This window comes from Sebastes fasciatus, chromosome 11, assembly GCF_043250625.1.
Source record: "Sebastes fasciatus isolate fSebFas1 chromosome 11, fSebFas1.pri, whole genome shotgun sequence".
Lineage (NCBI taxonomy): Eukaryota > Metazoa > Chordata > Actinopteri > Perciformes > Sebastidae > Sebastes > Sebastes fasciatus.
The window spans coordinates 18966325-18989499 of NC_133805.1; the positions used below are offsets into that span (position 1 = coordinate 18966325).

At 39.9% G+C, this 23175-nt stretch overlaps 1 protein-coding gene across 9 annotated transcripts in view; it reads left to right on the forward strand.

The window, feature by feature from the left end:
• Positions 1 to 3975: 3975 nt before the first annotated feature.
• The window catches only part of kmt2cb (lysine (K)-specific methyltransferase 2Cb), a 78538-nt gene continuing 59338 nt past the window's right edge, over positions 3976 to 23175 (forward strand). For all 9 annotated transcript variants that reach the window (XM_074651344.1, XM_074651345.1, XM_074651348.1 and 6 more), the window contains exons 1-3: positions 3976 to 5001; positions 11158 to 11346; positions 20619 to 20707. In XM_074651344.1, the coding sequence (XP_074507445.1) occupies positions 11159 to 11346; positions 20619 to 20707 (277 nt within the window). In that variant the 5' untranslated portion in view covers positions 3976 to 5001; position 11158. The remainder of the gene's footprint in view (positions 5002 to 11157; positions 11347 to 20618; positions 20708 to 23175) is intronic.

The following is a 23175-nucleotide window of genomic DNA, read 5'->3' on the forward strand; positions in this document are numbered from 1 at the left end:
CATTACTTTAAGGACTTTCAAATAAGAGTGAAACTCATCAAGGGTCAGTTGGTTGTAATTGGCCTTTTTAATTGAAGACATTTTGACATGTCACAGTGTTGAAAGCACTGTAAATAATAAAATGAATGATGGCTGAATTCTATTTAGCTGCTTCGATATAGTGCACGTTGGCTCACTGTCACAGCTTATTGGGACACTTGAATAGAACAGAGCCATCGTTAATGTTAATATTAACACCTGTGCTTTCCTATATGGCAAGACAAGATGCAGTCTATGAAAACAGCCTATGAGGACTTTTAACAGAAGGTGAAAATGTGTCTAATCAAAGCAAATCTATATAATTAGATCTAAACAAAGATCCAGTATAAAACATAAAATGTATTGCATACATATCGCTTGTGCTTGATATTAAGTATAGAGTCACCTTTGAGGGTAATTACAGTCTTGGGTCTAGGTCAGTACGTCTGTATCAGCTTTGCACAGGCAGGAATTAGGCCCGCAGGAGTATCACATCTACAACACTATACAGCAGCTTCTTCATGTGTTTCGGGGTAATTAGGTCAATGGTGGTTAGTGTAGTAAATGAACACCAGCTGAAAGGTCATCATTTAGAAAGTGACACCTGTACATGCGGCGTCTCACACTTCGCTGACACCAGGCAACACTGCTGACCAAAAATAAGACTTTTGACGCATTGCATTGCATGGTAATGCACAATGGTACCCTTATTCATTCATTTGACTACAATGGGTGATTTAGATACATCAGTCTGAGGTGGGAAGTCTGTCTTGAAGACATTATTTCCATATCGTGAAGCAATGCTGATGATGCATGACAAACTAATCCAAACTCCAGTCAAATTTTTTTGTGCATAAACCATTAATTTTTTAAGCAAAATAGCTGAATGTTTTTTAACATTTTCCAACCCTGCATCCAAAGGTCCATCCTGCTCACTCCAAAAGACAGACATATAGCTTAAAATATACTTTGTTTAAGGGTTTTTGTTAATTTCACTGAAATTATTCCTATTAAACTGCATATGAGGATTTCTTTCTTTTCTCAAGGGGAAACGTGTCGGTGGAAACTCCTGCTGACATAAACTACTGTGTAGCCTACTTGAGATGCTTGTTCTCTTTCTCAATGCTTGGAAATGATATTTGATCTGTACTTGAAGATTGTTTATTTTTCAGGACTTGGAATATGATACTTGATGTGTGTATGAATGATTCTGCTGTAAGTAAGGCCTATAGCTATAATTAACTTGTATACGCTTACTAAAATACTTTCATATCTCATCGATCCCTCCTTTCCTCTGTTTTTCTTTCCTATATTTTAGCTTCGTTAGGGTTCTGTTTACTCCCATTTATTCTCAATTAAATGTATTTGTTTTATTGTTATTATCACATTCTAGGATTGTAAATTCCCTAATGTAGCTTCCTGTAACAACACTGTGCATGACATATGTAGTTACAGATGGGTGACAAATTAAAGGAAAATTAAGTGTCTTTGTAAAGTGTTGCCCTATCGTACACACATCACAGACTGCACAAACCTTACTACATTCAAATCCCAAATCAAAACTCACCTTTTTATAGCTGCTCTTAATGTGTGATTAATGTTGTGTGTTTTACATATTATGTTGTTTTATTTATGATAATTTTAACTGTGTAAAGTGTCTTTGAGTTTCATGAAAAGCACTCTATATTATTGTTGTTATAATAATAATAATAATAATAATAATAAGAAGAAGAAGAAGAAGAAGAAAAAGAAGAAGAAGAAGAAGAAGAAGAAGAAGAAGAAGAAGAAGAAGAAGAAGAAGAAGAAGAAGAATTAGGGGTGTGAGAAAATATCGAAAATATCAAATATTGTGATATTATGTTTTGTGATACTGTATCGATTTTTTTATTAATAGTTTACATGCACATATTTACTCAGTCAACACTTTCATTTCATCAGCAAAGAGATGCGCCCTTTCACCGTAGTGCTACGATGTTGGATGTTACAGGAACTTTGAATGCAAATGCAAATGCCCTCTGTTCTGATTGCATAAATCAGAAAATATCACCTTGCTTACAGTATCGTGATATATATCGCAATATATTGAATCGTAACCCCTGTATCACGATACGTATCCTATCGCCAGATTCTTGCCATAGAAGAAGAACAAGAAGAACAAGAACAAGAAGAACAAGAAGAACAAGAAGAAAAATATCTTGTAATTGACACATAGCATCTGAGCATGCTGTTTTACTATAGAGTTCTGACCCTTTTATGCAATCCGTCCCCATTGTACAGAGCTCACCACTGCAAATAAAGCCACAGATGAGTGACAAATAAAAAAACAACTTAAAGTGTCATATTAGTGTTTTATTGGTCCACCACGAGTTGCCAAAACAACTGTAGTGCTTTGTAGATATAAAGGCCATAGCATAAGATTCATATAATGATATACTTATCAAAACAGTGACCTCTCCTCACATTTGTGGAATATGTTTCTGCACTGATTTACTAAATTTTTCCCCTTTAATTTGTCACGAAATATATGCTGCTATATGTTTGAATTGTCTTCCATTGAATTTGAATTTATTGAAAGGATAAGATAGCCCCTTGAGATGTAGCATCTCATTTACAAAGGGGTCCTATAGACACAAATACAAAACACGTACAGACAAAAAAAGATATACAAGAAAAATTGGATACAATGACCATATTTAAATCAATTACATCAGCATAAAGAACAATTGCAAGTTTATATGTAGCACAAATAAACTGAGGATCATAAGTACACACAAATTAAAAACATGAACAGGTTGTTTTAAGATGAGAAAATAAAGATGTCCTGAAGCAACGGAAAGAGGTAATAGATCTCAGAAGAAGAGGAAGATTATTCCAGTCTGATGGAGCTTTGTGTTGGAATAACCTGTGTCCAACTTCTTTGAAAATTCTTGGGACAAAGAAAAAGGGATGCTGCATATGTCTGAGTGAATCTGAAGATCTACATGGAACCAAAAACTGTTTCAAATAGGAAGGAAAATTAAAATAAGTGATTCATACATGGAACAATGGTGAGTTCTATACGGACACCTCGAGACAAATCTACAAAGAGAATTATATACAACATTAAGGGACTTAAGATAAGTGTCAGAGGTGTTTTGATAGACAATGTCAGCATAATCAATAATAGGTAGTATCAACTGAGAAAATTATAATTTTTCTGACTCTCATTGATTAAATATTAATTAAAAACAATAATAAATTGTGTGTCTTGTGTTGTATTAGCCAGCAGAGGGAGCTCATAGTCTAGCAAAGAGGTTGCCAATGTTTACCATTTAAAGGAATAGGGCTGTGTTTATTTCCAGTTAATTTTTCTGGAGGTTTTCACTCGAAGAAACTCAGTGAGTTTGTAAGTAAAAGCGCCCAAAAAAAGCAACCTGCGTGTAAATGCTCAACACCCACTGGCTCTATTACTTATTATTATGTGTATAGCTGCTGGAAGCACGACCCCTGGGGGCTTTTTCCCTGTAATTTAACCCCTGCGTGTACAGTATGTCTGCCTATATGCAGGCTACCAAAACACCCAAGCAAATCCTGCATCAGTGTGCATGGGAAAGAAAGAAAGGAGATGTTGTGGTGTGGGCTATAGCCTGTGGAAATCCTGCATGGTCGTGATCTATGTGAATGGATGCTTAGCTGGACGAGCTCTGCACGTATTAAAGTTAATCCATCTTTGTGTGTGTTTCAGCCTTGCTCTAGAGAAGGCTGCTGACTGTTTGAGTCACTACAGCTGCTGCTGCTGCTGCTGCTGGCGAAGATTTGCATGAGCTGGAGCACCAACACTTTGCAATCCCCCTCCAGCTCCAACTCCAACTCCCAAATCCAATCTCCATCTTTTCCATCCCTCCCTAGCCATTATTTTATTTACTAAATGCCCATATCCCTCCGCAGGGTCAGAGAGTATTTTGAAGAAATTGTCAAACGGGTTTGCGTTATATTTACATAACATCTTCTTATCGATATTATTACACATATACGCGAATATACCCTTTCTCGACGAACCACATCGATTTGGAAAGATTTGCGTGCCGTAGTTGTGGTAAGAGAGGAGGAGGGAGGTGGATCTACTTTTTTTGAAGAGAAGAGCCTAGAGGGGGGGGGGGGGGGTTGTGCTTCGGTGCCCACTTATCATTAGATATGGCCACCGTTATAGAGTACACCGACATCTTCAACTTCATTTTAGTGCTTATTTCTTTGTAATTTCGCACAGTGAAAGGCGAGATGTTGTTTTGGGCAAGCTAATGTTTGTTTTTACATGTCTTTGGAGGCGGTTGTTACTGCGTGGCAGCAGGCAGAAGGCTGGAGAAGTCTCTCCATAAAACTGGCCGTTTGGTCCCGCAGCTTGTCGATGCTGAGGAAGAAAATAGACCCGGTTGCCAACCAACCAAACGGTCGCCAACCAACCCAACGGTTGCTTTTTTTGCGCTGTATATTCGCTGAGGATTCACATTTAAAGTTTACTTTTTGCAGCCGCTTTGGATTTTAATTTGTCTATACGTTAATGGTAAAATGTGTTGGTGCTTGTAGACTTGGGTGGCTAACAACCAACTAGCTATATAACACCCGATAACTCGTGCGACGACAGCTGTCATTGGAGAAAGGAAAGAAAGTGATCCTCCACCACCTCCTCTACATCATCACCACCACACAACCAACACAAATGCGTGTGCTTTCTGCTGGATTTACATCATCTTGCCTTTCCATCAAATGGGCAAAGTTGGGACTAACATTGCAACGTTGGAATATAATGATATGCGTGATGCATTTGTGAGAACTGCGGTGTTGCTTCATTGGAGAGAGGCTAGCTAGCTTCAACATTTAGCTTTAGCTAGCTTAGCTAGCTTGGTGGGTGATAAAAGTGCGACGTTTTTCATCCACCATCCATCTCCACTCCTCAGTATTTTTGGATATGAAGAGGATAATTCGCTATACATAGGTGCTGGAAAGGTAAGTGAGATGTTAAGTTGTTTTCCCCAAGCAAGCTATTGTAATATAAAAGCTGAGCAACATTTATTTATCCACCTCCAGTAGTCTTCATGTTGGGGGTTTGTCGCCGCCTTCATGACTCAGACTATTCAACGGAATAGACACGGTTCAACGGGGTGATATAATCAGAGAATAAGAGGGGGTATAGCGTTATATGTTTACAGTTTAACACAATATATGTGAGCAACATACACACACAAGTAATGCTAGTTTATATACCGAAAAGCAGAAATAGAGGCTTACGTCATTGTATATCATTTTCACTTTTTTTGTGTGTGTGTTAGCATTGTAGTTCAACACAGAACTGTTCCGTTTCAGTGAATAGACTGAGCCTTTGTGTGTGTTTGTGTGTGTGTGTGTGTGTGTGTGTGTGTGTGTGTGTGCAGGGGGCTCAAATGATCATCATTGCATTGTACCCAGTACAGTACAGTGTAGTTAAGTTTACCTTCATCCCCCAGACTATTATGTTTAACATTAGCTGTGGTACAACAAAAGGCTGTTAGTTACAAGCTTAGTACGATGAGTTGGCCAACTCACTGCACAACGATAGGTAACCTGTTTGCTATGTGAACCTCCTTTTCAAAGTTGTCTTACTGGACTTATGTCTCTCTCCAGTCTGCCATTTTCCAGTTAAAATATGAAAGATGGGATTCATTTATTTTATGCATTTTCAGTCTCATTCAATACAGTTTGGTTTCATTGAATAGACTGAGCCTTTGTGTGTGTGTGTGTGTGTGTGTGTGTGTGTGTGTGTGTGTGTGTGTGTGCAGGGGGCACACATGATCATCATTGCATGCATTGTACCCAGTTGGGACAGTGTAGTTACGGTTAAGTTTGCCATCATCCCCCAGACTATTATATTTAACATTTAGCTGTGGTACAACAAAAAGGCTGAAGCATTCATGTTTTGTGTTAGTTACAAGCTTAGTGCGATGAGTTGGCCAACTAACCTGTTTGCTATATGAACCTCCTTTTCAAAGTTGTCTTACTGGACTTATGTCGCTCTCTCTAAAGCCCGAATCCAGTCTGCACATTTTCCCAGTTAAAAAATGAAAGATGGGATTCATTTATTTTATGCATTTTCAGTCTCATTCAGAACAGTTCCGTTTCATTGAATAGACCGAGCCTTTGTGTGTGTGTGTGTGTGTGTGCAGGGGCACAAATGATCATCATTGCATTGTACCCAGTTGTAGTTAAGTTAACCATCATCCCCCAGACTATTATATTTAACATTAGCTGTGTGGTACAACAAAAGGCTGAAGCATTCATGTTTAGTGTTAGTTACAAAGCTAGTACGATGAGTTGGGACAACTAACTGCAACCATAGGTAACCTGTTTGCTATGTGAACCTCCTTTTCAAAGTTGTCGTACTGGACTTATGTCTCTCTAAAGCCGAATCTAGTCTGCACATTTTCCCAGTTGAATATGAAAGATGGGATTCATTTCTTCCTGCATTTTCAGTCTCATTCAGATAAATGTTGCCAAAAGAAAAAGGCGACAGAGTTAAACACAACAGGCTAGCTTATTGCTAGCCTGTATGCTTTGTGCCCATAGCTGGAGTTAACAAAAGCTAACGTTAGCATGCCTCCCAATTGTGCCTGTGGTGATGGTCGTGACTGCCCAGTAGTTACCCTGATCCTAACCTCAGATGCCCTGTAACAATCAACGTTATTCTCATCACTTTCAGTTGAGGCTTAACCTTCTAGTAAATCTGGTTATAAAATGGTCCTTATCCAACTATTTTTTTGTTACATCACCACTTACAGTGTTTCGGGAAACAGTGCAAGCCCCTGTTTATATCTAAGGCTCACATTCATAATTTCTGAATAATTGCTCTGACAGTCTAACCATTGTAATGACTAATATTTCTTGTGGAGTTTGGTGTTATTGGACCACCATCTGTCCACAGAGCCTGGAGGCCAATATAGACATAAGAGAGAGAGAGAATTACCACAGATCGGCAGTGAAAGATGGTGTCAGTTCCACAATATCTAACAGCTCAAACTGAGACCTCTTCTGCCTCTTTAATTTCTGAAATATTTTTTTAGGCCATAAGATGTCTTGTCAAACCACAACACGACCATAGCAGTCATTTTAAATAACTAATGTTCAGGACAAGAAAATGTGCTGAAAGCAAATGTATGTAATATGGGGCCAAACAACATATCATCAGCATTGACACGGCATTGTAAAAATTAAGTTACATTAGAAAGGATGCAGTATAATGTAAAATCAGGCCCGCTATAGTTTATAAACCATTTTACTGCTTTACTGAAAATTAATTTTAGTGCAGTTGACTTACTCATGACTCATCCTAAAGATTAGTCACATGTAGTATGATGTAATTGCATTTTGGTACAGAAAAACAAGCTAGCAAGAAGCGGCTTGTAGGGATTTTTGCATCTAAATTTCTGAAATTACTACTGGTGGGTGAAAACATGCTACGTCTTCTGTTTTGAAACTAGTTTGCTTTTGAAAAGGATGATGTGGTGCAAAAACTGGCACTCTTTCTGGTAAAGGGGTGGATCTTTGTAAAAAAAAAAATAGTAGGAGTGTTGGTGAGGTTGATATTATCAAGGACTTGGATTACCCTAGATGTAAACCAAGGTTTCAGTAAACAAGTGGAAAATATGTTTGATCACAGTCAGTCTAGTTATTTAAGGTTTATTAGAGCATATTTATTACAACCCAGCTAGGCGTTACTGGGTTTAATGATATTTTCACATCCATCATACTGCATCACTGACTGCCTGGTCACAAGACTCAATTAACCATAAAACCTTTGATGTTACTGTACAATCATGCATTAGAAATCACGGGCCAAAAATGGTTAAATTTTTAACCATATTTGATTTAATCTTTATCAGATATTTAAATTTTAAAGCCACATTCAGCAAGGTTTGAGATTTCATAATAAACTCGCTGACACAGCGAATGATACAGTTCTTTGGGCTTATCAAACAGTTAACACTAGGTGTGGGGGGGAAAAATCGATTCACCTATGTATTACGTTTTTTTTTTTATGATTCTGAATTTGATTTTTTTAATGCCAGAATCGATATATTTGCTTCATGAGGCTATGCGGAGGTAGAAGGAAGTTACTGCTTTTATTGTTGTAGTTTGAGTAACGTGACGCCTTATCCGTTCCTTATCTGTCAACCAAAACAAACCACAATGAGCCAAAACAAAAAAGCAGAAAACGACGGAAGGTCTGCGTGGATACGACCTGCACCCTCACAATATAAATCCAAAGTGGTAAACACCACACATACTGTAAAGTATGGAAACACTTGGGGTTTCACACATTGTCAGGAAAAGCAGAGCTAGACATCATGGCTAAAGCTGCATGCTAACTCTGTCACGGACAGGAAACGTTATCGTATTGCGGTAATGTGCGGTCAAGCCAGGTCACTCACATCTCCGTGGTCAAATCGGCCGACGCTACAACTGTAGCGCACCCATATACTGACATTTATGTTAAATACAATCAAACGGAGCTAACCATGGATGTATAAAGAAAACGGAGCTGACGGGAGAGCTAGCGACGGACTTTGCAAATTAGATGTGTTCAGCCACAGTACTGCTGTGAAATCTTTTTTTGTATTGACAGTGCTCTCAGTGCTCTTTACAAACTTTTATCATGCAAGAGTTTAGCTCTCAGTGATGAACAAAACACATCAGTAAAAGCTTATCTGTACTGCCTTGTTCAGATAGGCTTGATGTTCCTGAGGCACTCGTGCAGGCAAACACACTTTTCAAAGCAGCTTGTGCAACACATGAACAGAAAACATACAGACAGGTGACACATTTAAAAGAAAAACCTGAATAAACGAGTGGAGAAACGCAACAAATGCAGAGACTGTCATAAAGGGCACGAGGGGTCACTGAATGGTCTGAGCATGAAAATTATATGAATTACACGCGGTGCCACATCGTACCACATCTCAACCCGGTTGAACGCCGCCATCAAAATGCTAAATGAAGGAATACCTTTTGGAAGAATAGTGTTCACTATGGTATTGGGGCGGCTGTAGCTCAGTGGGTAGAGTGGTCGTGTGGAAGTGTCCATGAGCGAGACACTGAACCCCAAGTTTCTCCCGAGCGCTTCAGCAGCCCACTGCTCCTACAATACTTAGGATGGGTTAAATGCAGTGGTCAAATTTCATGTATGTACCTGTATGTACAGTATATGATGAGTCTATTCAAATTTAGTGAGTAAGATACGTTTGGTAAGTTAAGATTTGTATAAACTGTAAGAAATCCATGGGAAATGGCCAATGGTCAACATTAGGTTTTGATCGTTTAAACCGTCATAACAAGTAGGCGAGTGGGGAAAAATCTTTCACATCAGCCTCTGACTTGTAATTCTGAGTCGGAAATATTGAGAATTTTTTTAAATGACAATATCTCCCACGTGGTGAAAAGAAACGCAGACATGTCAACAAACCGTTGGCAGAATGTCTGCAAAGGCACCATCGCTGGCAGTTGCATCAAACAAAATCCTATATTAACAGAAATGCAATCGATTTGGCTAATTTTATTGGAGCTATACACTGTTTGTATCTGGTTTCATTTAGAAACGAACTGCTACAAATGGGTAACCTAACAAAAGTAGCTAATTTTAGGCTATTAATCTGGTGCGACTACAAGGTAGCACCTTGGAATAATGCATGAACATTCTGAAGTCTGAATAAGGGGTGTTTTCTCCTGTTCTTACTAGTCTGCAGAATATTCTGCAATGTGTGGATGCAGCATTAGTACTAAATATTCAAAAAGCAGGGTGACTTTTGGAGACAAGTTATACCGGTTGAAATCCCTTGTGAAAAGAAAGCGATGTATTTCCCCACCATCTATAGAATTGCTGGCTGAAAATACAAAGCTGTTTCTAGACAATTCGTTTAGTAAAGGGTGTGAATTTGTTGTTTCTTTTGACCAGAAGAACTCACTCATTTGGTCAACAACAACACTCTGTCACAAAAACTTGTGTAAAGCGTAGAGCATCACAATGTTATCAGTATATGGCAATCACACTGACAGAACAGGCTGGGTAGAAAAAACATAAACCTTTCCTCAATTTCCAAAAGGCGCAATAGAAGAAAGGTCGGTTCCTGTTTGAGACATCTGATTGGACCCCAGGGTATGTGAGAGGGGCAGAGTGGCATGACTTTGCCTCAAGCATAAAGTGGGGTTTTCTCTCACTCCAGGGTACAAGTACATCCCATGAGCAAACTGTATAGTCACATACAGCGCAAATAAATTCAATGCAATTTATGCCACCCCACTCAGTCAACTGATTTCAAAGCTTACCAGGAGCTCCAGTAGTTGCTCTTTCTGCTAGGCCCTTTCTTTTTGCCCCTTCTTTTGTCCATTAATGAAGCGGAGTAATACAGTACAAGATAATTATTCATTTTTCACTGAAGTTCAAATTTGCCTCAGTTCACCCTAGGGCTGGGTGATAGGGATAAAATCACAATAGCCCATATGACATTTTTTTATAGCCCTATATTGAAAATATGATATAGTACATTTACTGGAAATTCTATTGCGAAACTGTTTAAAATTTGCAGATGGTAATGTTTATTTTTCACTAATCCAGTGAATCAAAGACCTGGAAATAATTCCCCCCGGAGATATTAAAGGGATAAATACCTCAGTGAAATGCTATAGAACAATCTTTGGCAGTCAACAAACCGTCTCATGGTATATTTGTCATTTCACTCAACCCTGGTGTGCAACATAAAGCGAATCTCAATCTGTTTTTTGTTTTGTCGCCAGTGCACTCATGCCAGCTCTTAATTTCCCTTCACATTGTAAAATGCAACTAAAGGGCAGCATTCACCATATTTACCATTGAGCTGTTTGTAGTGGGGTTTCTTTCAGTGGGTGGGTTGCAGCAAATAGGAAACCTGGAGCTGGTGGATTTGGGGTGATTACAGAAGGCTTCCCATGACATGTCCTCTCCTCCTTCTTATCCACTCCTTGAAAGCCTGTAAACAGTATGAAAATCAGCACCTGTTTTTCCTCTTACTGTTTTGAAAAGTTGAGTTAATTTTCCAAGCACACCTGCCATGTAACACCTATCATGATCTCATCCTTTTTTTTAAATTTTTTTTTCAGAATGTCATCAGAGGATAAGACTGTGGAACCCTCTGACCAGGGACCCTCACCGCCCTCCAGCAGTGTAGGGGCCACGTCCACAGGAAGTCCTGCCCATGCAGACAAGCGACCACGTGGCAGGCCGCGCAAGGATGCTGCTGCCATCCTACCCCAGGCACCACCCTCATGCACGTCTAAGAACAGAAAGAAGTAGGTTTGACACTATGTTGGTAGTAACCTCTAAAGCTGGGCATACACTGTACGATTTTAGCCCATTTCTGGCCCAGAGTTTGAGCTGCACGACTCATTTTAGTGTCAGACTGAATTTCAGCTTCGCCAGGCGTCGTTTGCCTTGCAGTGTACGGGGGGCTGAGGACTGATTAACTCCTACCAATTGTCCAACAACCGGGACATGTCAGAAATTTTGGTCGGCCATCCACAGGCTCTCACACACAGTTGAAGCAGAACCACGAGCCGATTCCCCAACTTCAGTGCCTTTTCTCCTACAATGTAGGCTACAAAATATATAGTAAAATGTAACTAGCTTACCTCCAATTCTCTCTGCAAAATGGACAAACCATACTGTCTGCCATACACGTCTTCCTAGCCACCAGCGAGTCCATATACACCGGCACCTTTTTTTTAGACGTTTCAGCAGACAGGATGGCACAAATGATCAAGGCAGACCATTTCTGCTTGTTAGCATTGTGACCTGTACATATCTCTGCTAGCAAACAAACTTTACCTGCCTCGGAGCTTTCAAACAAATCTTTATTGACAACTGTCAACAGCCAGAACGGCCTGTATCGGCCAACGGGCCTGTTTTTAGTTTTTTCTATTTTACGTGTACATCGTGAGCACTCAGGTTGTGGCTGACGATCGGACCGTACAGTGTAAGCACATAAATGATGAGATTTGGCTTTACATCGCAAACGATTTACTCGTACAGTAGGAGTAGGAATTACACAACATGTCTAAAATCGTATAGTGTATGCCCAGCTTTCTGCTATGTTCTCACAACGAGCGACAAAAGCAACAAAATGGCCAAGCGTAGCCAGCTACATTGTGGGCGAGTTGGCGTTGAAGGGTTGCTCAAGCGCTCGTTGACATACTTATGTCGTTAAATCGCACTGAGAACTTGCTAACGGCATTTTTTTTGACTGAATGGAACAGGGTGAAACAAAAAAAAATTATTTGCTTCGCCACATCAATGGAGCGTTGAAAAAAAAAAAGTTGAGACCATCTGAACTGTGATTTGTAGCGCGTCACGCCCGTCCCACAGCAACAAGTGTGGGGCATCAGTTTGTAGCTTAATTTCACCGGCTTCCGTTGAAAATGATCTGAAGCCGGTTTCTGTTGCTCGTAGTGTGGACGCAGCATTACTGATAAAAACTAGACTAACCATGGGTTAACTGGACTACAGACGAGCTATAAACCCATGATCTTGCTCTGCATTATGGTGTTCCTTACCTCCACAACATCTGCTAGTGCTACAAGGTAGAACACATAGGCGTGTATTATTACTTATTCGGTTGTTTTATTTTTCAAAAAAATCTCCTCCTGTGAGTAAACTAAGTCATATTGCATGGTACATGGTTATGAGGCAGCACCAAAACCATATCATGAAATATGAATAATCTGGGATTGCTTAATTTGAACACAAAACAAATGTCAACCCAATCCTTATTTTGTACAAGAAGTTGTAATCAGGAAGTATCTTTTAAAAATGAGGATAGACAGGAAGGCAATCCAGGCACTCCAAAATACTAAAACAAGTGGCAATGCAGAAGGAAATATATTAAAAAGCCTTGATTGTCGTGGCTAAATCATTAAAAAAGCCAACATGTTTCGACCACTGTAGGTCTTCATCAGGGCTTTCAACAAAACCTTATCTTTAAAAAATATCTAAGTGTTTGTTCCTTTCTTTTTACACATATAAAATGTTTTTAAAAGAAAATATGAAGTAGAATTGCCTAAAAACCTTCCAGGGGCTTGAAAAGTGGCATTCTCCAGCCAGTATATTACAGGAAATAATTAAAGCAAAGTTATTATGTAATACACAATTTGTATGCATCTATCAATGATTTTAGACAGTAAAAAGGGAGACATAGTTTAGCATAGTACTTGACAATAGTAATGCAATGGAAGATATCAAAACAAGACCCTCAGTCATTACGTCTGGCTGTCTTAATTTCTCAGAACTTGTGTAACCAAGTTTATTATATGTAGCAATATTTATTGTGCTCTTGGTAAAATACAGAATATTTGTTGATGTTTTTGGGCATTGCCGTTAGCTGTTCGAAACTGGTCATGTTTTGGTCACTTAGTTGGCATCAGATTTTTGATCAAATATCCTGATTACAATTATGATCATAAGTTATCTAGGGGTGTTTAACTGTTCTACAGCAGCTTCCACAGAAATTACTTCTGAAGCGTTATACAAGGTGCCTGGCCTCTTTGTGACTTCCATAGCAACATATAATGCAGCTTAGAGCGGCTCTGTAATATAATGCCCGCAAGGTTCTTAACTCTCTCCTTAGTCTGTCCTCTCAATCAATCTTAATACCCTGCTCCCAATGGATCGTTTAATCTGTAAGCATCCAGACGATGGTTAATGCCACAGTGGAACGATGACCTGGTGGTGCACCCTTCAATTGCTTCACGTTGATGAACCAGTAAAGAACAAACCATCAGCAGAAATGTGTTTTTCTTTTTGTAGTTATTTATATTGTCGTAATTGTCAGTCAGTGTTGTCATGCTCAGAACTGAGACCTTAGATGCTTGTGTAAAAACAGTTTTTGTTAAGGCTGTAGAGAGCTGTATAGCTCAACAATTGATGCCACAATTATTTATCCCATCTCAGATTTCATTGAATTACATCCATACAACGTCCCACTCCACCAACTCTCTTTGCGGATGGACCTCGGGTTGTACCGCCTTTCAGCCAATTCAATACATCCTAATTTCCTATCTCACTATTGATCATTAAAACAATAAGCTAATGGGTGGTTGGTCCTCCTGGCTTAAAACTACCTGTTTGGCAGTGAACTTCACAGAGCTGTGAATTATCCTCATAGCACAATCTTGTGTTCAGACCAACTGGCTTCCTCTTCTAATGGATATAAACAGTGTGTGTATAAATATTAAAATGACCATTGTTAAGTGTTAAAAGCCAGTTTGCTTGTGACAAAGGAGGATGTGTCAGAAATCGCTCTTGTAGACCTGGTTGTTGGAATTTACTAGATTTGCCCACGCTCCATCTGCTAGTTAGTCCATTTCAGAGCAGTGTGATCCTTTTTCAGGTTTTCCAGGCAGCACGCTGCTAGCTGGAACTACTTACCACAGCATTATTTTCACCTTTTCTTTTTTTTTTCTCTCTCTCTCTCTCTCTCTCTATCTCCCTGTGGTGGGACTGTGGGGGGGATAAGTTGTGCAGGGTATGGGGTTGAATGTTAGTCTTGAGCGTTTGTCAGTGAAATAACTGGCTGTCTTCATGCTGAAATTTGATGCCTTTAGCGTAGTTATGTATAATTACAATTGAATGTTGTGTAGCAGTCTCTGTAAAGACGTCACCACCACCAACTACTCTGTGTGTAATACACCAGATTGTGGTCACGTAGATGAAAATGTCACACACGGCTAATTTTTGCGTTTGGATTTGCCTTCTGGAATCAGTAGCCCACTTAAATGTCATTAGCCATAGATGGTAAAAGTGTTTGCTGTGAACATGAAGAGGAAAAGCCTGTGAGACAGAAGGTGTGGTACTCAAAACATGAGCATGATAGTATATGACCGAAAATATATAAATGGTTTGTTGCTCTGCTGTAAACATGGTTAGCTTGGTCCTGGTGCATAGCCGTGTGCAAGTTTACATGCCTCTGATCTCTGTGTCGTGCTGATCAGGCAAAGTATAGTTTCAAAAATGTATATATTTACAATCTTGTCTGTTTAGACCGATGATTAGCAAATTGATGAATTGCAATCAAATAGGGATGTCAGGATACCAAAAATGTAGTAGTCAATACCAATACTGGTGAAATTCCTTGATTCTTGATCCGATATCACTTGGAGCTAGTGTTAGGAAGTTAAACAGGTCATAAGTCCCTCTCTAATTTTTTGTTGCTGTGAAAACATTTCCTTCAATATTTATTCCAATTTCTCACCAAAAACAACCTTTTTCAAGAATACATTTGAACACATCAGGATAACATTACAATTAACTTTGTCTCATACTCACTTTTACTGAATAGAGCTTGAACGCATCATGAAACTCAATGCAACCTCCTTACTGCGTCCTTTCAGGATTTCAGACTCCGTTAGTCTCGAGCTTTGACGGTACCTACTGTACCTGCAATACTGTAGAAAAACGAGTACCGCCACATTTTCTGAATTTTGGCATTAACTTGGTACCGAAGTCGGTAGTCATGACATCCCTAGCATCAAATATTTATTCTAATGTATTTAACTGCATTAGGCAAAATGCAGAAATCCCCAAATAGCCCACTAAATAAGGAATAATCTCACAACATTATTCATATTCAACATTAATTATTATTAGTTATTCGCAGACAGATATCGCTGTTTGTTATGTGTAGAGGTGCGTGTGTTTACAGTAGTGCGACAGCGGCACTGTCCCGGGCACTGAAACTGGGGAGATGGATACAGACAGAAGAACATGTCAGCCTGCTGCGCTGCGCCGCAAAGCTTCTAATACCTTTGAATATTTTTCACCGAAGCTTCGAAGCCCAAAAAATGGTATTCAGGACAGGCCTAAACTGCATATTGATCAGTTGTCAATTTTGATTCTTTAGTTTGCCAGTGCAGATGACACACATAACTAAGTTGTTGCAGTTGTTTTTCTAGGTTTATTTTTCTAATATCACATAAAGCCATCAATTATTATAAATAATCATTATTCAGATTCTGTCATGCACAAATGTCATTATGATCCATGAGCTCTCTGTTAGTTTCCACCTTATTAAGATATTTATGTTTGACTCGAGCTTACAGGTAATTATGTTTTCAGCCAAGGTTTGCTAGAGGCCTCTTCTGTCATTCTTGGGTTGTTCCTTATCTTGACATGGAAGCCATTTAGAGGGAGGGGTTGATTTGGCATCCAGCCATTTGTGATTTTTCTCTCCAGTGGCACCGAAAATTACCCCCCATCTCTCCATCTCCTCCCTCGCTGCCACCCCCCTGTATCCTCCCAAGTACCCATGAGACACGCTGCTCTCATTTGGCCTGCGTTTTCTCTACCCACTTAGCATGCTAACAATTGATGTTGCTATTTAATTTGTATCCATGCCAATTATTCCCTCCACACGGCGCTTCCAAGATTAGTTTAACAGAGCTCCCATTGGAGGATGCTGACACTGACAGATCTTTCCACACTGTATGCAAAAGGTGTGCGCGTGCGCGTGCGCGTGCGCGTGCGCGTGCGCGTGCGCGTGTGTGTGTGTGCGTGTGCGAGCTCATCTGTATGAGTTGGCACACAGGCATATGGTTGTCTGATTTGCTGACATGGCACATTTAGTAAGATATGGGAAGGGTTGCACTTTCTTTATGGTTATATTTTAATTTTATTGTTTTAAAATTGTGATGACGTCTTTTAAGAGATGACACAGGGAACTGGGGAAAATGCTAAGATTACATTTAACATGGCACTCTAGAGAGAAAATGTTGAACAGGAGCAGTAATGAGAGATTTTTGGGTCACTCAACAGGAGGTAGACACATGAGAAGGGATACCCTGATCAAGTTTTTTTTTTTGCCTTGGATCTCATTCCAAGTCTTTTTATAATAATGAGTATTTGCCAATACACAGTTCTGAACCGATACTTGCGTTTCGACCGGCAAACTATAGCTGCAAACCAATTGACTACAGCACGATGTTTGAACACTGAATTAAGATATGTAATTAGTGCTGTCAAAGTTAACGCTATAATACCGCGTTAACGCAAATTTGTTTTAATTCAACTTGCGATTTTTAGATTGTAGCAGGCTCAGTTTTTAAGCTAGAGTGAAAATACTGTCACCATATGAAACTAACCTAAGGAATTCACTGGTATCAACTAGGGGTGTGACGAAATATCGAGCCACGAAATATCGTGATATAAAAATGTGACGATATGCATCGTCGAGACGAAAAACTGAATCGCGATATCAGGGCTTAATACGTACATACAGGCTCCGGGGTTAGAGCTGCAGCCTCTTCCTGCTGCTCTGCAAGGCCTATGGAAGGAGGCTGAGTACGCATCATATCTTTGGGGTACAACACATGCACAGTAAAATCTGGTCTGCCCTCGCCGAAATTGAACCAATCGCAACGCACGGCCGCAGCTTCAGTTACACTGCGCATGTGTCATACCCAAAGAGCCATGTCCGCCCGTGACCCAAGGCCTATGGAAAGGAGGCTGGGTCACGCATCATCAATGCGTCATATCTCCGGGGGTACAACAGGTGCGCAGTAAAATCTGGTCTGCACTCGCCCAAATTGAGCCAATCACAACACACGACTGCAGCTTCAGTTACACTGTATTGTACCCCATACCCCAAGACCCATGTCCACCCGTGACCCAGCCTCCTTTCCATAGGCCTTGCCGTGACCCAGCCTCCTTTCCATGTCTGTGTCGGAGCTCCACACACATCAACACACACAGCGCAGTCAGTGAACAGTTGATCAGAGAGGCCGCGGTGGAGACGAGTTGATGCTCGTTGCTGTAAGTTAGTGCAATAAAACTTTGCAAGTGTAAAGCCAAGATACGTTATTACACCTGTTCAGCAAGCATAAACACAATGAACCAGTTAAACATATAGGAAAGCAATGTTTCAATCTGCTCTGTCTGCTGTTTCTCATCCATCGCTGCTGTTTACACAAGCTCAGCGCGTTAGCTCGCCGGCTAACAGCTAACTGTAAACACGTGTAAGTTATTTAGTTGAGTTGTGAATGACTTTAGTTCCCTCTAGTAAGCCGTGTTTCAGTGTATGTGTCCGGGGAGCTTATTGTGAAGGGAGGAACGGAAGACGTGAAGCGCTGTTATTGACAAGGTTCCAGACTACGGAGCCTCCGTGTTATTAATTTATTATCTTCATAAAGTATAGGAGCAGCGTAACCCTCGGCTACACAAGACTGAAACTAAAGCTGGCGGTAGGCTGTGTAGTCTAACTGTTTAGGTTGGTTTGTCATGTATCTTACTGGTAAACTTATCAGCTGGCTGAAAAGCCCCCCCCCCCCACCAGCCCTAACGTTACCTGAAGCAGTGAGTGACATCAGCAGAGGACAGGAGGAAGGACTGATACTGACTGACTGATGGAGGACAGAGGACAGGAGGAAGGACTGATACTGACTGATGGAGGAGAAAGGACAGGAGGAAGGACTGATACCATAAAAATAGAACTATAGGGCAAACAACAGCCTTGTTTTGCATTTTGTGTCTTTTGAATAAAAGGCTACTTTTTCAGTCATATATTTTCATTCAAGTTTTGTTAAAATTATTGTTATAATATCGTATTGTATCCCTTGACCTCTGACCTCAAGATATGTGAATGAAAATGGGTTCTATGGGTACCCACGAGTCTCCCCTTTACAGATATATCTTGATTGGTACCAATGGATTCCTTAGGTTTTCTAGTTTCATATGATACCAGTATCTTCACTCTAGCTTGAAATCTCAGCCCACAACAACCTCCGAAATACAGAATAGCGGCCGGATCCCCCAGTTTTAAGGGGTTTTAATTGATTTCCAATAATAAATACAGTATGTACATACATTTGCATAAAGCAAGCATATTTGCCCGTTCCCATGTTGATAATAGTAAATGTGCAATTAATTTGCGATTAACCCACACAAACCCGCAGTCCTGAAAACAACATCACATTATTACTAATGTACATATGTATGTACCCAGCTGTGATGCTTGTGACTTATACTTCAATTTGAAGCAAAACAAGCCTTCTTTTCAGAGGTTCAAAGTGCCCTGTTCTACACACACATGTGGCTACAGTAGCTTTCTGCCAACAGATAGAGAAGCTGTCGATTACATATGAGAATGAGAGGTAGTAGCTTTGTTTTTTTTAATGGGCTGGCATGTCCATGCATTCAGAGATTTATCTAAGTATCTGTAATCCATTGTAATTTTATTCCATTGCGAGTAATCATTAGAACAGTAGGGTTGTTATTGTACCTATCCATAGCCTGACGCTCCACATGGTTTGTTACACAGAACCAGCTGAGAAGCCGTCATTGGAAACTGTTTGGAAAAAGGCAGGCACTTTCAAAAAAATAATTGGCAGGTGATCGGATGAACCATCCGTCAATCAAACTCTTGCCAAAGCCCGTCAGGAGAAGAGCGAAAACATCTTTTCCATCGAGAAAAGCATCCAGTGCTGTTCTTTGCTCTTCCTTTAATAAAAAATACTGTCCAGTTCTGATAAAACTGATGCTATTGCAGCTACGCTAACCTCTTCAGGAGCCGCCGTTGTTGTTTAGAACGAACAGCCTCCTCTCCACGTCACGTCACATACACCTAAGCCACGCCAGTAGCTTCTCACAGGGCGCTGATTGGTCCGGTTAGTGGCTTGCCGGACATTAACGCATTACTTGAAACCTGACGAAATGGATTGTCCATGGAAGGGAAACCTATCCATGGACTTTCCTTGACCACACTGAAAGTAGAATGAAAGTAGATTTTGCATAAATATGTTTTTCATGTACTTTTAATTTTGAAATAATAACAAAAAAGACTAAAACGTGTTGGAAAATGAATGCTCTGTGTTGTGTCTTCTCTGCATCATTGGTAATGTCCAAAGCTTTAATGCCCATTTTATTGGAATGTGATATACATCACAGCCCCTAATGACTACGCAAACAACCCTAAGGATATGTCTATTCAGGGATACCAAATATGACTCATGCACATTCATTAGATATTTGTTTTTGTGCTGTCTGAAATTACAGAGCTATTATCATATAATAAGTAATGTCTGCACTCTTATTTGAATTTCAACGAGCGCATATTCAGTTAGACTCTAATGAGTCGTCATCTCTCCAGGGACTGTAAATGATAAAGGTATCTGTTCAATTGTGTGAGCAACAGTACATTTTGATTCATTAGAACTCTGTTACCCACATGGACATAGTCATTTATGTATGGATGATGTTGTATTAATGCCATAGTGCCTCTTTACTTTCTTTACCTGAATCTTTAGAGCAGAGTTAACCAGATTGGCCTGCCTCCATCTTTAAACTCCGCATACTACCAGTCTGTATTGTACACCCCCCCACCACCACCACTCGTCCGCCATGCCTAGCGCCTTGAGTGCCTCCATTAAAAATCAGTGACAGCTGTGACTATATTTAACTAATTCATGACCGCACTGCCAACCCCCCCCCCCCCTCTCCTGAGGCAAACCCGGGCACTTTTTCTTGTCTTGTTCTTTTTCACTGCCTCTGTTTATTTGTTTGTGTCTCTTCCTCACCCTAGGGGTCGCACCAGAGGGAGGGTTGTTGTGGATGAGGAGGACAGCATGGATGGGACTGAGATAACAGAGTCCATAGGCCCTCAGGACACAGGTGAGACTTTGCAATTTCCCCTTTTTTGATCCATTATGTACACGTTGGTTACGTTGGGGAGTGATGTAAGACTTGGACTTGGGCATCCAGGCAGCTTCATGCAGAGAGTGCTTCAAAAGGGTATTTCAGTAAAGGTAGAAGAGGAGTCTCCCTCTCCTGGAGAAGGATGGATGAGAGCTTTTTCTTGGCACCCCATGCTTCTACTTCAGGGCTATAATTGAAAGGGTTTAGCTTGAGCTGTGAAGCTGCAGTGGGTGTGTATATATTTTTTTTCTCCCCTTACTGCTTCCATCTCTCCTCCCGCTCCGAGATTGGCATTGAGGTGCAGTGGGAAAGAGCCCTAGGCTAATGCCCTCTAAAAGCTTTTTAAAATCCCATCAGTCTCTCCAGACCCATTTATGTGCTTTTTCATGTGTGTACATCACATCACGTGACCATGCCTCCCATTCTCATACATCTCAGTGCTGCCCTGTTGCTGTGCTGGAGATATTGGGGAATGAAATTCTGCCAGTGGCTAGCTTTAATTCTATTAGCTGTGCCAGTAGGCAATTATTAGGAGTTTTTAAAACAGTATGATTTTTATTTTTTTTTCTTCGTAGTTATTTTTGTTTCGAAAAACAGAGCATGCAAGTTTTGCCTTTGCGGTCTAATCCCATGTCTACTAAAACCCAGAGTTTTTCTCTCAGTTGCTCTCTCTGCCTCCAGGCGCCAAAATGAAATCTACAATTTCTATACAGTCTTGTCCCAGAAGTGATGTGTTTGCAGCTGAGGTCAACCAGTATATCTGTATGTCTGTGCTTTGAAGAGGTTAAGATGTTGGTTTAGGGCTGGGTAATATGAAGATATATATCTTCAAAACGATAAAAAATGTCTATTGTATATATTTTTCTTTATCATTTCTATTGTGATATAGGTCATTTCACTTCAAATTGTTATATTCATTTTGCACTCAATTTCTTAAAATGAGAAAATACTCAGTACTTTTTGCTTGTCAAATATTTAATTCACAGAGGAGTATACAAAAATAAGCTTTACCATGAGGTTATTTCATATAAACTATTTATTTATTGAATTACCAGAGAACATAACAAGCTATATTGTGATGTACAGCAGGGTTTCTCAACCAGTGTGCCGCGGTTGAGAACCAATATCCCTCTCTGTCAACACGGAAGGTGTGCCTCGGAAATGTTTTGACAATCACAAGTGTGCCTTCAGTTGCAAAAGGTTGAGAACCCCTGATGTACAGTATATCGCTATTAAGATATGAAATGACCTATGTTGTGATAGAAGATGTTGGCCATATTGCCAATCTTATGTATAACCCTTGCTTTGTGTCATTTGCACAATGTAACTTAAATGTATGTAAACCACTTTTGAAAACATTTTAGATATATTTGAACATACAAACAAACCACATACTTAAACACGTTTATCTTGGAAATTGTAGCATAGTGACATATTAAATGCTTATCAGAATAATGAGGTTATTGTTAAAACAATAGTTTGAGTGATATAACTCACTCATATCCCAAGACTGTAAGAAGTCTTCCACAGATGCGGTTATTATCGGTTATTAGGAGGTAATGAGCTTGAATTTGTCCTTGTGTAATGCCATAGGATGACGCTGAATCATTGCCGTATTAGCCTAATTACATCTCGATGATATGTTAATAAAAAATCTGCGTGGCCCAAAGTCTCAGTGAGGGGTTCTTTTGGGAGTTGTTTTGTATGATTAGCACAGTGAATTGAGCCCTTTTTTGTAATTTAGATCAAAAGCACTCATGATGGTAACACAATTGAGTTTAGTTGTATTTCAGGCATAATGTTCCACATTAAAGCTGAAGTAGGCAAGATAAGAGCAAATATGATTTAAAAAAAGTAATTTTTATAAAACGGTCACTATATCAGGACAGTAGTACATGAAACAGGTAACCTGAAAAAAATCATGTGCCTCTGTGTCCTCCGGTGCTCCTAACGGCATCTGCAAGATTTCAACAAAAAACAAGCAGTAAGAGCTGATCTGAGGTCTGCTGTCCATCTGCTGTCTATGAGAGCTGGCTGTCAATCACTTGCAAACTCCGACCGAACATTTCTCTCAGTGAAATGACCTGTGATTGGTCAAAGTTTCCCGTCACGGGCTAGATTTTTTAAAGCCTGAAAACAGAGCCATGATGAAGTGCAGAAGTCTAGTTATCTCTCAGAACACTCGAATTACAATATGCTGAAAGGTTATTTTTGCCCAATGATGCCAAAAATATACTGCCTACTGCCACTTTAATATAAAACCCCACTTCTTTTGACATTTTGGCATCCGTGATTCTTGTTGTTTTTTTCCCCCCTGCCTCCATGGTTATTGCTATTCTGTACAAGAGCTTGATGTTCCCAGTGGGTTTACAGTAATCAGTGCTTGAGCATATGGTCCCCATATTTTACCATCCATCACGCTAATAAAGGCTGTGTTTTTGACC